The sequence below is a fragment of the Centruroides sculpturatus genome, unplaced genomic scaffold (assembly GCF_000671375.1).
Source record: "Centruroides sculpturatus isolate CEXI.00-Female unplaced genomic scaffold, Cexi_2.0 scaffold315, whole genome shotgun sequence".
Classification (NCBI taxonomy): domain Eukaryota; kingdom Metazoa; phylum Arthropoda; class Arachnida; order Scorpiones; family Buthidae; genus Centruroides; species Centruroides sculpturatus.
The window spans coordinates 534,126-549,563 of NW_019384544.1; the positions used below are offsets into that span (position 1 = coordinate 534,126).

Sequence of the window (15,438 nt, forward strand, 5' to 3'; positions counted from 1 at the left end):
GGCGGATCTGACTGTACCTGCAAAGATTGTAGATGCTGCCAAGCTTCGAAATGCGGAGGTCCTGATTGTACCTGCAAAGATTGCAGATGTTGTAAAGCAGCAAAATGCGGCGGATCTGATTGTACCTGCAAAGACTGTAGATGCTGCAAAGCCTCGAAATGCTAAGAATCAATTTTGATTAGTACGTGGAGTTTTCTCAGAATATTTCAACATATTACAGCACTTTGAATCATAAAATACATTTAGAAATACCAATATAAAATTGATAATTTTCATTTTAATAATTTGATAATGTTTTAACAACCCAAACTATTATTAATTACTTTATTCATGCCTATATTTTATTTTTAAGAATAGAATAAATGTCATTATAATTATGTCTTTTCATTATTGACGTCGCACTTCTGTCGTTTTAATATTAAAAAAATGTTATCTACCAGCATGATTATTGTAAACTGATGTATTAACAAATTTTGATATATGATATATATTCTTATTTTTTATACTTTAAATAAAATTAGTGTTTATAACTTTATATTGTGTTTGATTACCTTGAAGCTAATACTAATTTATATATACATTTTCTGATTATTTATTTGTAATTAGTCTGTTAAATTATCAATCTATTCGTAATTACTACCACATAATGATATTATCAATTAGCATTCCGTAATTTCACTATTAATAATTGAATTTTTACTCATAATTAGACGGAAAATTCAGATTACTTAAATTCAAAATTAAAAGAATCGCAGTATAAAAAAAAATGTAAATGGTAATAATGAGTAAAATCGTCATTAAGTCCGACCCTACTCAAGATATGATACACGACCCCCCCCCTTTATCTCCTCACCCCGTCGACCTTTAAGCACCAAAATTTAATAGCATCAATCTCCCTAATAAGCAAACTTTCCTGCAAAATTTCAGAAATTTTCGACAAAAGGCACAGGAGTTATTAAGCTTCAAAGAGAGTGTATAAAATTCCGTCCCTCCCACACACAAATATTCAAATATACAGAAATTACACCCGAATCTTTTGCATTTCTCGAAGTGTCCTAAGTCCAAAAATGTAAAAATCTTGGTGGGGGGGTCATGTTTCGATCGTTCGCTTTCCCCGTTATATTTATAGTCTAACAACCGGAAAAGTAAGAGAGTGTTAATATAAACAAATTAATTTTAATAATAAATGTTTTATTGTTAAAAAGTATTTGCAAGATATTATAAAATAAGGTACAATTTAAAATACAGTATATGCTCTCACCTGAAATTAGTAGTGTCTTGTCCCTGTACACCATGCTTTTCCTGTTAACAATAGAGTCGTGCCGATCATTTAACTCTTTTCAGGTGAAACTTTGAATTGAAATAACGTAATTTCCGGTTTACATCGGAAGTTTCTGTATAGATAATCGGGGCCTCTTCCTCCTATTCTTTCCATATCTGGTCTCGAATTTCATCTATCTAACCCCGTTCTCGAAATTGAGGAAGGACAGACGGACGACAATGGGAATTTATAAGTCTACAATGACACCGTCTTTCCCACTTCGAGTTTGACAGATCGTTTACAAAGAAAATCTTCGTTTTTCACAGAAAAAGAGTGCGAAAATATGTAAACAACTGAGGGGGATTCGGACCTCACACGTGACTCCGAACAGCCCGCGGACCACAGTTTGATAAACCGCTTTAGTTACGCACCGTAACATTTTATAACGAAATCCACCGTATTTGTAAATTTGTTAACTAAATTTACAAATATATAACTAATTCCTTTAATTTTAAAATGAAGAGTTATATAATAATAACATACATATATATATAAGATTCACATAAACGTCAAATAACGAATTTTTCCGGAAACGCGTCAGAGGTATAGTCATGTAACGCGATTCGTGTACATCCGCCGTCCAACGTGCAACTCCGCGACGACAACAAGCTTAAGTAATGGCCTCTCGAACGGGGCACATTCGGTAAGTAGTCCTATAATTTTTTTGTTTATAGCACTTTATATGCTGGTCTCCCGGAAAGAATTCTATGTGTTTTGTAAATTTCTGTTAAATATGCCTCCTCTTTAAAATAAAATAAGAAAAAACGCCTGGTTCCCGTAATAAATATATCGCTTTGTTCTGTACTGTACTACCTAGTACAATTGTCGTTTCGTTCTGCGATGGCGAGTTCGAGTTCGAGTTCGAATTCCACGGATGTCTGCGCCGGTTGCGAGTTGAATTTCTATGACACAGTACTCCATTCTAAAGACTACATTAAAGAGGAATTGCTGCGCCACGGCATTTGGCGAGATCGAACCAATTGCGGTCGGTGTGGCAACTCCTTAGTTGCAGGAGAAAGTGGCAGGTTTCGATGCGGTAAACTAATCCGACGAGGAAGGCAACGTGCAGCAAGCTGTAATTGGTCCAAGTCCATTTGGTCTGGAACATTTTTTGAACATGCCAGTCTTCCGCTCGTTACCGTGTGGAGATTCATACACACCCTGTTGATCTTTCCGCCTCCGAGGCAGACTCTTCTCCAACAACAACTTGGCCTTTCCCCTAACACTGTCGTGGATTGGCTCTCTTTCTATAGAGAGGTACTTATCCACGATGCGGCGTCTATGTCGGAGAAACTTGGAGGAAAAGACAGGGTCGTGGAGATTAGCGAGGCCAAATTTGGAAAGCCGAAAGTAAACACTAGAAGAATAATCACGGGTGAATGGATCTTTGTGGGCATTGAGAGGGAGTCTCGACGTACCTTTTTTGTTCCTGTAGAGTCGGGCGACGGCGAGACCTTGCTCACGGTATTGAAGGAGTGGGTGCTTCCCGGGACGACGGTTGTAAGTGATTGCTGGAAGACATACGATTGTCTTCAAAATGAAGACTTTCGTCAGCTGACAGTAAATCACTCTTATAACTTTGTCAATTCCCAGACGAGTTTCCTTAGGAACAATGTTCAGAGAAAGAGGCGAAAGTTCTGCTCGAACGGTCAACGAAAAGTGCATATTGTCGAACATTTGGCCGAACATCTTTTCAAAATGAAATATCCGAAAACGACCCGGCGACTTCACTACTTTCTGCTTGCTGTTGCGAGGTTTTATCAGCCTGATTACTAGCTCCGTAGAAGTTTGCTTGCAACTGTTTTCGAACTGTCCTTCTTGGGTCTATCCTTTTGAAAATGAATCTTTTAATGGAATAGTTAATTGTGCTACATCTTAGAAGAAGAGTTTAAGTCAAGGAAACATGAAATTGTTAAGATAGACACATGAAGAATGGACAGTAAACTGCATATGATGAAAATAGGAAGCTGTCTTGGAAGCAAGAGAAAAGTTTCAGGAAAAATCAAGTGGAATGGAATGATTAAACTATATTATTTTCTGAGTCTACATAGTAAAAGGAAGTACCTGTGCAATTTTCCAAATAGATACTTGGACTTGCATCATGAGGCTTATGTAAATATGAACTATATAACATAAATGTTTTATTTTCCTTTATGCTGTGTTCCTTTCTTAAAAATTTAAACAGTTATACAGAATTTTCATTTCTTCCATACAAGAAATAAGTAAAAATTTCAGAAAATTATTTAAAGAATCGAACAAAGGAAAACATTTTAAAAATTTTTACATATTAAATACATAAATTATTAATGGCTCAGAATGATGAATTATGCCATTTGCGCGCAGATTAAAAAATTTAATTAAAAAAAAATTAAGTTTCAATATACAATAGACGCTGGTTAATTCAAATTTCCTCTTAATTTGAACTGGACGCCGGATGCTAGTCCTCGTCCGATACCTACTTACGGGGTTCTTACTCAAATTTTTTGTTTTAAATTCCACGACTTTCTCTGACCAACTTTGTTAAAATTCTCCGATCCTCGGGTCCCTTACAGTATGGCAAATTGACAAAATAAAACAGCATTTGACTTACTACACACGTACATTACTGTTTCTTCTTCAATTAGTTATTTTTTTTTCTAATTAACAGTTACATATTTTTTTTTATAATTGCTGAGTTATTGAAATTAGAAATAAGTATTTTATTTCTATTGTTATGTAAATGGTGATTGTGAGGGATTTGGAGAGAGTTAAAATATTTAAAACAAAATTTTAAAAAATACATAAAATGATTACGCTATAAGGTCTGATTTTGAGTGATTTTAAAATACAATCTTACAATGCAATAGAATAATAAGTCTTGTGTGTAATAAGACTTATTAAATCTAAAATTAAAAAATGTAAAATTTAAAATTAGCTCATTATTTTGGTCGTGTAAGATTTAAAGAATTGCTTAAGAACTTGGTCTTTAGGTATAGCACTTGTGTATTCTTTACATTTCTATTGTACACGTCCCACTCATTAAGTCACCATTTCACTGTAATAGCTTTTATATTCTTATTATCAACAGTATCTCTTTATCTAACTTGTAAGAGAAAAACTTAATATAATTTTTAGAAAATCGAAAGAACTATGTCTTTAAGTACAAAATACCCTAATGGCATGCATTAACCTAGTGTTTATCAAACTTCACTTTCTGGTGAACCTCTTTAATTAATAAAATAAAACTTTTGAGAAACCATAAAATAGAATTTAATTAAAATATATATAAAATGATGTCGTCAACGTATTGTTTGTAAATTATGATGCATCACCCAATTCTATATATAAAATATTAATAAATGTTTCTTAAAATAATGTCTTTGTTAACATTTTAATTTAAATGATTTTATATGTGTTTTAAAAGTAAATAAGAACTTTTAATTTGCACAATATAATATACTTCTTTTTCTTCTATAAACTCAAGGATCCCATCAATGTATTTGTACGTTCACAGGGATCCATGGACCACACATTGTTGAGAAATCTATCTGAATTATCTCAGAAGACTTTCTATAGGAAACTGATCCTATTTAGGTTTTAGATATGTGAAGAAAATCTGGAAAACACTGCGTGACCAGACCATTGGTGAGATGGCTTGCAACCAACTACCCCTATAACACTGTTGATAATTCCGTTTTATATGAATTCCATGTTGTACGAATCACTTAGATTTTACAAATACGTGAGCTGTTCACAGCCTGGCACACGTATTTGTAAAATCTAAGTGACTCGTACAACATGGAATTCATATAAAACGGAATTATCAACAGTGTTATAGGGGGATCAACTGTAGCAGTGTTTTATCTATGCAGCTAATGACGAGGTAAGCACATTAGTGAAGCTAGTATAAGGGCTCAGACCCAGCTTGTGTTTTAAAATTTCAAGAAATTTCAAACTATAATGTTTTAATGAAATTATTTAAATTATAAATGTATATAATTATTCTTATTAACTTTAGTTAAAATAATTTTAGAAGATTGTGTAAAAGAGTATTTTAGAAGTTAGACAAAATGGCCATGGTGAGAAATTTCAAATAATACAAAAATTTTCTTGTCAAATCTGAAATTTTCCTTTTTGAAGTATTTTTTGGTGTTCATAGTAGAGTAGATACAACTAACTGTCGGAAAATTTCATGAAAATCCAATAATTAGAATCACTTGGGTAGAATAAATATTAAAATTTGAGTCGGGGTTGTTGAAAGTAACATAAATTGGTTTTGATGGGGGAGACATCAAATCCCTATGCTATTCCATTGAGACCTACCAAGTGCTTTGTTTTCTTTGAATTAAAGAAATATTTGAGTTACATATGTTTGAGTTAGAGAATAAACTATATAAAATATTAATAAGTGTTTCTTAAAATAATGTCTTTGTTAACATTTTAATTTAAATGATTTTATATGTTTTAAGTTATGTGTATGATTTAATTTGATTTTTCCAAACTATGTAATAATTATTAATTGGCTCATAAATTATAGTTTTTATTTTGTGTGTTTTGGATAAATTTTGGGTCCTGAAAATATTCTGCATCCTTTTTTGTAAGTTACATTGCACCACATTACTTCTTTCTGTCTGCAGACAGCCACATTCGGTCAGCCATATTGCGAGCAAAAAAAATCAACAAGCAGTGGAGGCAAATTCTTTTAGTTTTAGACAAATTCCCTGATTTTCCACGACTTTTTCCAAGCACTAATAAAAATCCCTGATTTTTTTAGGTCTGTAGGAATCCTGTATCTAAATCGTGTAAAATTCTCTCATTAATTTGCAGTCGATTGTGTTATCTCCTGTTTATTTGAATCAAGAGCATGTATTAGTAGATTAACATCTTCCCACTTTTGAAATTTAAAATTAATAAATTAAATCATGGGGGGGTCATTTTTGATCGATTGCCGTACTTTCAATCTGGGAAAGTACCACAGAAAAATTTCATTTCCTGATTTACCATGGACCATATATGGTACAAAACTGTAAATGTGCAGCTACCCCAAGGTTCACAAAAAGGGACCCCCCCAAAATAAATGAAATAATTAAAGTATTTGCTGGCGTCATTCATTTTGAAAAATAATTTTATTTTTATTATTGTTTATATTTTGAATTATATGTACTGTACAGTATATGGAGGCACCAAAATCTTTTCAATGCTTAGGGTCTTTAGGAGTCTAAATCTGGCCATACGTGTTAATAGAGTAAATGCATGTTGTATTATCTTTTGATAAACAAAAATCATTAAAAATTCAGTAACTTTATAAGTACAAAATCTGAATAAAGACATTAATTACACTCTTTTATTTTATCTTTTTTTTACTCTCTTTATTCCTATTTACATTCTTTGTAATCTTTTTTGAGCTTTCATAATATATTATATTATTTATTTAAAGTATGATTGTCTAATAAGTATAAATACAATATAAATTTAGTATTCTACAACCTCATTATTATTAGAGAGGTTGTGGCTGACGTTTTCAACGCAAAAATGTGTACGTCGGACGTTCAGTGCCACTTTCCTGTAAGCCTAGAAGTTTGGCAATGGTGTTTGGGACATAGAGTATGATTCCACTGACTATCCAAACACCATTGTCAAACTTCTAGGCTTATAGGAAAGCGGCACTGAACGTCCGACGAACACGTTTTCGCGTTGAAAATGTCGGCTGCAACCTCTCTATTAAGACCTAAGTTTGTAGAAATTCAACAATGTTCAACAAAGAAATTGAGTTAACATTATCTTGTACCAAGGTCTTTGTTTATAAAAAAACAAAAAAGAAAAACATAGTCACTTTATCATACTTTCGATTCTTGATGGTTTATATAAATTAGTAATTCCACAATTTACCATTTTTATATTTATATTAATCATCTTAGAAATTCCATTTTCATTTAAGGAAAATATTACAAACACAATTAATACATTTAAATGTATTCATTAATACTTGCATATAACAAATAACCTGTTAGTTTTGTCTTTTTCTTTTAATAGGTCTGTTCGAAAAGTTCCTGAACTTTTTGAATGGCACGCTTCCAGTTGGTTATTTTTTAATCTGCTTGGAGGCATTGTGTCCGCAGAAACCTCCTTCAGTCCATNATTTAATATTTCTTTATCTTAATTTTAAATATAATCTATTAATATATAACAACAGAATAATTATTTAAATGATTATATACATAAAATTTTGTGTATAATAGAGTAGCTGAAATAATCTTATTTAAATCATATTGAAATTTAATTGAATATACAGTAGAGCATCGATTATCCGACTCAATTGGGGACTCTGGTTGGTCGGATAACCGAAAAGAAGGAAAAAATACATTATTAGTATAGTATATTAGTATATTTCTATTAACCAACTTCGCGTTGAATTTTCATTGATGTTAAGCCTAACAAATTTTTTTTTTTAATAATTGTCACTATTGTATCATTAAAAATTATTTTTAAATTATTTTATTGCTCACAAAACAAACAACCACTCATAATTAGAAAATTAAGTCTCGTTTAAATACTGGCCTCTCTTCTATGGTCAAGCCAATGTTGTCAGCTAAAACACGCAAAAATTTAACAAAAATAATATTAAAGTAGCCAAGACATAGCCAAATATTGTAGCGCCACATCACTAGCAGACATTTGAAATTTGCCGACTGGAACGGGCAGTTAACCGATGTGACGATTAATCGGAGGTCGGATAATCAATGCTCTACTGTAATTTTAAATTAATGTGGCTTAGAATTGTTTCTATAATTATTGCACACTTGACAATGTTTAAAATAGAAAGTTTAAATAAAACAAATTTACTTTCTTTAAAATGAATACAAGGAACTGTTTATTTCTATTATGTTTTTGGTCCAAACTAATTATAATTGTACAATGAAAGTGATAATTTATTAGCATCAGATACTTTCAACTTTATTTCTGATAATAATTTTTAATTATTATTATTATTATTTCGGTAGAAGTTTACCTAGGTAGTCCCAATAGTGGCACTCCTGGAATCTCGACAACACGTGTGTTTTGAAAGTTAATCTAGGTGTCACTGTCTTTAGTTTACAAGCTTTCTAACATCATTTCAGTTCTAGAATAATTTCCTAACATTTTATAATTGTGTTAAGAGTAATTTAAATTTTTAGGTTCAACAAGTTACGTATTGTTGTGTGAATTTTTTTTTTGACGTTTATAATTCATATTTTGTCATTTATTGTTGTAATGGCAGAGCTCGTAAAAATCAACAATTTTTTTTGGCAAAAGTGTGCTTCAAGAGATTTTTTTTTCATCTTATAATATCAGACTATTTAGAATTTAATTGTGACAAGAGAAATACATCAGTTGGTATGTTTGCCATAAAGTTTGGTACGCAACCTGCAGATGCAGTTTGTTCGAAATGTGATGGTCGTCATAAATTAAATTATTGAAAGGATCGTGATTCTGTTTCTTTTAGATGTCACAAATGCAAGATGAACAGTTTATCATTTGAAGTAATTTTTCAATGTAAATTGGGAAAATTTCTTGGGAAACTATTTTTTTGTTTATTTGGCATCTAATTTACATAGAATGCATGTTGAACGTCAGCTGTTTGCCTGTGGGCATGAGTAGTCAAACAACTGTTGAATGGGCAAATTTCATACAACACATTATGATTGTTTCATCATTTGATTCTACTGGAACAAAAATTGGATGGATCTGGAAAGGTTGTCTAAATCAATGAGATAGTTGTGAGCAAAATGAAAAAACTAGGAGAAAGGTTTGACCTGTTTGTTAAGCATATGAATGAGTTTTATCCAGGAGTGACACATGTTTTAGTTTGGAAAGAACCAGACATTGTACCTCCAGTCCTGAAAGTAAGTGACAAATAAATCTGAAAATCGTAAAGGGGAAGAATCGTGTGTTAAGAATGCAGAAAAAGTTTCTACGGTGGAAAAGGACAAAGTTATGATAGAATCATCCTAACCATGTTTTTTACCGAATAAATCTGAGAAAATATGTCACTGGTGAGTGAAAGATTATTTCTTTAAATGCCGATGTAGTAAGTAGCTGAGCTGGTCGCCATCTTGTTTGTGGACGTCTTGTTCACAAACAAGATGGCAATCAGAAGTGCCACCATGGGACTACCTAGGTAAACTTCTACCATTATTTCATTTAATATATAAATAATAAGTAAAATAAGTAATCTTACTTTGAAGCAGTGAAAATAGAACTGGAATTAGTAGCAAGGGAATTAATGGGAGCATTATGTGCTCGAATTTCTCCAAGTAAATGACAACTATCAGATGCCCACAGTTTTACATAGCCACCACGACAACTACTCAGCAATGCATTTCCACTTGGAAGAAAGCTCATAGAACATATCCAATCTTTGTGAGCTTGATTGAGTGACTGAAAAATAAAACGGACATTATTACATGCATATTTAAAAAACCTTTGATATAAATATATATTAAAAATGTTACCTGAACAAGGCACCTATTAGCCAAATCCCATTTTTTAATACACATATCCCGTGATCCAGAGAACAAATAATCTCCTTTGATAGCAAGGGATTGGATACCATCATAATGGGGAGGCTCTAAATTCATTCTAGGAGTGTGAATTCCACCTACTCCTTCCATAACTTCAAAAACCTGAAAATATATTTTAAATTTCACTTCATAATATTTAAAATATACAGAGTCGATTTTCTGATAATTCTGGATTTCTGGAAGTTGTATATTTGATTCATTACTATTTTTGAGACTGGATAATTTTGATTTTGGTAGGCTGTAATACAGCTGTAGTTCACCATGCAGTTGCTTTGTTTTGGTTTTTGTGGTGCACAGTATGTTAAATATAATTTTGTTCTTCCAGCTCTGTCCAATGAATTAGCAACTTCTGCAAGAGTTAATGGCAAAATTGAACAGTTAATGGCAAAAAGAAAATCTGTTATAATCTTTTCTAAATATAAAATTGTTGTATGACTGAAATCTTAAAATTATACTTAAAGATATGTAAATAAATTACAGTCTTATGTTTTCAATTCTTTTATAGTTTCTGGAAATAATGACACATTTAATGATGGACTTTTTTATTGATGATTTTTGAAGGGTATATAAAGTTGTATTGTTTAGGACAACAATTTCCAACCGGGGTACATGCTTGGTGGTTTAGAAGTATACAAAAAAAATTAATAATGGTGGATGTACTATAAGAATATTCAGATTCTGCATTGAAGGCATTGGCGACATCACAGCACTCGATGCTTATTTTTAAGCAAAAATATAATTATTGGACTGAAATTTGAAAAAGTTGTAGATCTATAAATTCCCACTGTCATCTGTCTTTGTGTCTGTCTGTCTTTCCTTAATTTTGAGAATGGAGTTACATAGATGAAAGCTGAGAACAGATAATCAGGGACTCCTTCCCTTAAGCTTTCCTTAACTATATATATGAACTTCCAATGCAAACTGGAAGTGATGTTATATCAATTCAAAAATTTCCCCTGTAAGGAATTAGACAGAAAATGGCATGACTCTGTTTGCCATTTTCATTTTACATAATATTTGTAATATTAGAAACGTTAAATCATTTAAAAAATTTTAAATCTAATCTTGTCACCAAGTTTCTCGGCTACTTAATTATTTTATGTTGTTTAAAATATAATTAATAAATTTTACCTTTATGTAATGATCTTTTGATCCTGTTATAACTAAATTATTATCCACTCCTAATTCATCAACAGCTAAACACATGACAGCAGATTGATGTCCTCCACTTAATTTGCCAATACTATGAAACCTATAATAATATAATATGCAATAAAAAATTAATTTATGACTAAATTATAATAAAATTCAATTGCTAGGAAAAACTTACATTCGTAAATCCCAAAATCTAACAATATTTCCAGCCGCAGTAAAGAGAGTTGTTCCGTAATGATTCAAAGCTATATCATTAATCTGTGTTTCTCCTTGTGGCAACTGTATAGTTCTGGATGATGTATTCGTTACCACTGGTCCATTATTTGTCAAACCAGAAGAACTAATTAAAAATATAATATGTATATAATATGTAAATAATAATTATTTATTATTAATATAATAAATATATATATTATATGTGAATTTTACCAAAGAGTTTTTATACATTTGGATGGATTTTCTCTAACATCCCATACTTTTACATAAGCAGTTGAAACACTAAATGCAAGTCTCGTGTATTCACAATATTTCACAGTTATAACATTATTTGGATGTCCTGCTAAACTTTGAATTTCTTGTCCAGTATGCAAATCCCATATTTTAACAGTTCGATCTAAGAAAAAACATAACTTCTTAAAATGAATGCATGAATTATTTTGCATTCTCTCTATTAATTACTATCAATACAGCAATTATACTTTATATTTATTGAAGATATTTGACAGAATTTTCTTTGCTAAACTATAAACATAAGAAAAACTTACCCTTAGAACTACTGAACAGCACATCATCGGTAGCCGTCACCGATAGGACAGCTTTACCGTGACCTTCTGCAATGTGGGTACAAACTAATGGACTATGTTTTGCTTGGACAACACGTCCAGTTATTGGAAGAATATAACCCCTAGATAAATTTATTGAAATTAATTTTATAAAATTTTTAAAATTAAATATTTAATTAATTAAAAATCAATTATATAATCATATGTTTTTTATTATATCTCTTAGATATTATAAATTTAATTCAAAACATGTTGAAATAAATGATATACTGTGTAATAAGTAATAAATATTAAATAATAAATATAATATTTATTATCTAGCATTTATAAAATATTACCAATGTATTTTCAATAAGTAATAATATGCATTTATCAATCTTAACATAAAATTAAAGCTAGTAAATCTGTTTTTTTTTCAGTATGTTATATATTATATATTAATATGCTGCACATACTCAACATAAATTTTAAAAATCTACCTACTCTTTTAAAAATCAATTAGTGAGAATAAAACCTCAGAAAAAATTTTAACACATTTACTTTGATATGTATCAACTGTGATATATAAGTATCTTGCAAACATAATTATCAAAAACTCCAGCTCTGGATAACTCTATTTTTTAATTATGTTATTTGTCAATCTACTATAGGTAAAAGTGACTAAATTTATATTAAACTTGGGATAAATGTAAAAGAATAATAATAGTATCTAAACTTGCATAGAAAATAACAATGTTAAACAATAAAAAGTATACCGAATTGAATTATATTGTATTAATATCGAAAAAGATGCTTGTTTGTAAGTGTGAGATTCGGAATTTTATTAGTTAATTAGCATGAGAAATATATCTAGTTTTTCCAAGTTGTTTACAAAAAAGGAAGACACAGTGTCACTTTTTACAGAAAGAAGGGAAATCAACTTCCCTTTCCAAGGGTTCATTCCTTATCATAATCAAACCATCTGCTTATCCACTCCTCTGCATGTCCCCACACATCCCGTCAGCAGCCGTAAATCCTTTAATGTTATTGGTCAGAAATTACGATAAAAGGGGCAATTTTCCTGCCATTCGGGGCAGTCATCAAAAGAATAGACTGCACAGGAGATGCAGTCAACAGAAGTATGGCATTGCCATAGGAGACATGCGGTCTGTGAGAAAGGAAGAGATTTGCCATAGGAGATGCAGTTCTTCATCCTTGGAAAGGGCTATAAACGACAACAGTCAACATAGAGGGAAGACATTGCCATAGAATCCAGTCAACAATCCCAAAGAACCTGCCATAATTCATGTAATTTCTCATTTGTGCTCCCACATCAAGAGTCCAATTCCCTCACCCATCCTCCATCTCCGAGCTTCACCAAGAAACTACACATAGTTCAGAAGAAGATTACCTTCCAGATCTACAATCAGGATAGTAAGTTAATTTTACTGTAAACTCTCTCTCTCTCAGTTCAGCAGTATACTCTTGGTTTAGAGGTTAACTCCAGTTACACTCGATTATGTTAATTTGTATTTGGAATGATGTATCTCGTGGGTTTATTTTATTTTAGTAAATCTCTTATTCTTAAGTTAACTCGTTGACTCTCCTTTGATTGTTTAAATACAAACAATACACTCCTCTACATCGTGGACTTGCTCATGACTCTCTCCACTCATCAACAAGGAAGCCCTCTTTTTAATTCAGTAATTTCATAGCGAGATAGGGAAAGATTTTGCACCCTATCTGGTGTCAGTCCTGACAGTCGAACGAGTCAAAAGATTCAGGCGACATATCTATTTTTTGGCCATCCTTAGACGAGAGTGAGTGGGCCTCAACGTCCCGACAATTAGAAGGTACAATACCTTTGACCGCAATCTCACATCAGTAAATATTAATTAATTCTGATGATATTAATAGTAATGCATTTTTAAATTCTAGATGATAATTCTTAGAGTTGAATCTATTTAATCTCATTACACAGAAACAAATATAAATCCAGTTACTATAAAAAAGAAGGTAACTCAATTTATCTCTAGTATAACAGTGAAAAAAGTGTTTGTTAATAAATTATTTATAGTTTAAATATAAGTTAAATTTTTGAAATTTTTTACCAGATTTTTTTTAACTTCATGTAAGTTTTAAGGTTAAAAGAAAAGTTTTGTAAACACATTTAAATGCTTTGTTGCTAATCTTTATATTTATAAAAAAGCTGGAATCAATNTCTTACTTTAAAGAACTGGACAAACTTTTGACTCTAGGTCCTTCTATTGTCTGTCTAATAGGAGTATGAAATTCAATCATAGATTTTTCTTCTATTGGAGTAGTTATTACAGGACTAGGCGACATTAATGATTTGCTTTGAGTTCTGCCAGCAAATAAAAGATCTTCAGGAGTAGCAGCTTTCTTCCTTGCCTACAGAAAATTTAAGATATGCAAATTTTCCGTTTACTATGGCATTAGGTAAAAAAAATTTTGATTTTTAAACAAAACCAGGGATCAATATTTTTATACAAAAATTTGCTCAATAATATATGAACTGTTTTAGTCATCATTTATCCGACAACTAATTAATTTTATTATTATTTTTTTGTAAATCTTGCCTTTTGATCAAAGAATATTGATACGAAGTATAGAGTTTAATCTCTTTCAAGTTATTGGACGGCGATAATATTGAAAAAACAAAAATATGTATTTTACAGAAATCAGAAAACATTAATCTGATACTTCAAGCTCTGGCATTACAACTAAACTAATCACAATTGCATCAATCCATATTTGTGCAAGGACACTAAATTTTTCATTAATTCCAACACATGATCTATGTTGAGTCCAAAGGAAACTTTTTCTCATTATTTTTACAAGTGCACTTTTAAGTTCTTTCCTTTTCTAAGCAATAGTAACAGAGATTAAAATTTATTAAATTTGCAGGCTAGACATATAAGTTTTGTGTCTACTTACTGTTGTTTAGCATACTTTTCCTGTTAACAACGAAATCCTGTTAGTCCTGTATTTAACTCTTTTCAAGAGAAAATATTTGAATCAAAATAATGTAAAGGGTATATAAACAGGAATATGACTAATATTAATAACAATAAAAAATAAAATCATTACTTAATGGCAAATTAATGAATTTTATTCAAAATTTGATTATAGTAGTAATATTAAAAGTTTATTGAAAATTAGTTTGTAGAAATAAAGTTTAATAATAATAATCTTACATGGAATTCTGTCTGGAGATAGAAGGAGGAGTAAAAAAACCAGTATGTTTACGAAGTAAAGAAGGAGACGTGTCCTGACCAAATACTTTTTCTCTTGCTTTTCGTCTCAGTGAAGGAGAAGTCTCAAGTTTAGATTTTGTAGACAGTTCTCTATAGTTGTTGAATATGATTAACAGTCATCATAAAGAGTGAAAGAAAGAAAAAGAATAGCAAAGAAGAAATTTTGGTTAAATGGATATATTATGGCAATTTATTTGAAGAAATTTTAAATAAGGAGTTGTTACTGTGAATGACCAATATCTGGCGAATGTCAGCATTCACACAGTCGTTTCGTGTATGTACGAAATATTTGCTAAATATCATTATTTCTCACTGACACCGGCAAATGTCGACATTCGGCATACAGTGATGGTGAATGTTGAATAAAAATATTTTTATTACAT

At 31.0% G+C, this 15,438-nt stretch overlaps 2 protein-coding genes across 2 annotated transcripts in view; one reads left to right on the forward strand and one right to left on the reverse strand.

The window, feature by feature from the left end:
- Positions 1-2,066: 2,066 nt before the first annotated feature.
- Positions 2,067-3,423, forward strand: LOC111623467. The gene has a single exon (XM_023366051.1). The coding sequence runs from the start codon at positions 2,162-2,164 to the stop codon at positions 3,095-3,097; it is 936 nt and encodes a 311-aa protein (XP_023221819.1). The 5' UTR covers positions 2,067-2,161; the 3' UTR covers positions 3,098-3,423.
- A 5,696-nt stretch (positions 3,424-9,119) lies between these two features.
- LOC111623461 (kinesin-like protein KIF21B) overlaps positions 9,120-15,438 on the reverse strand; it is a 76,205-nt gene continuing 69,886 nt past the window's right edge. Inside the window, exons 26-34 of the mRNA XM_023366045.1 lie at positions 14,995-15,145; positions 14,005-14,189; positions 11,781-11,935; positions 11,446-11,629; positions 11,192-11,356; positions 10,993-11,113; positions 9,793-9,963; positions 9,519-9,718; positions 9,120-9,177 (exon numbers count right to left, since the gene is read on the reverse strand). Of these exons, the coding sequence (XP_023221813.1) occupies positions 9,120-9,177; positions 9,519-9,718; positions 9,793-9,963; positions 10,993-11,113; positions 11,192-11,356; positions 11,446-11,629; positions 11,781-11,935; positions 14,005-14,189; positions 14,995-15,145 (1,390 nt within the window). The remainder of the gene's footprint in view (positions 9,178-9,518; positions 9,719-9,792; positions 9,964-10,992; positions 11,114-11,191; positions 11,357-11,445; positions 11,630-11,780; positions 11,936-14,004; positions 14,190-14,994; positions 15,146-15,438) is intronic.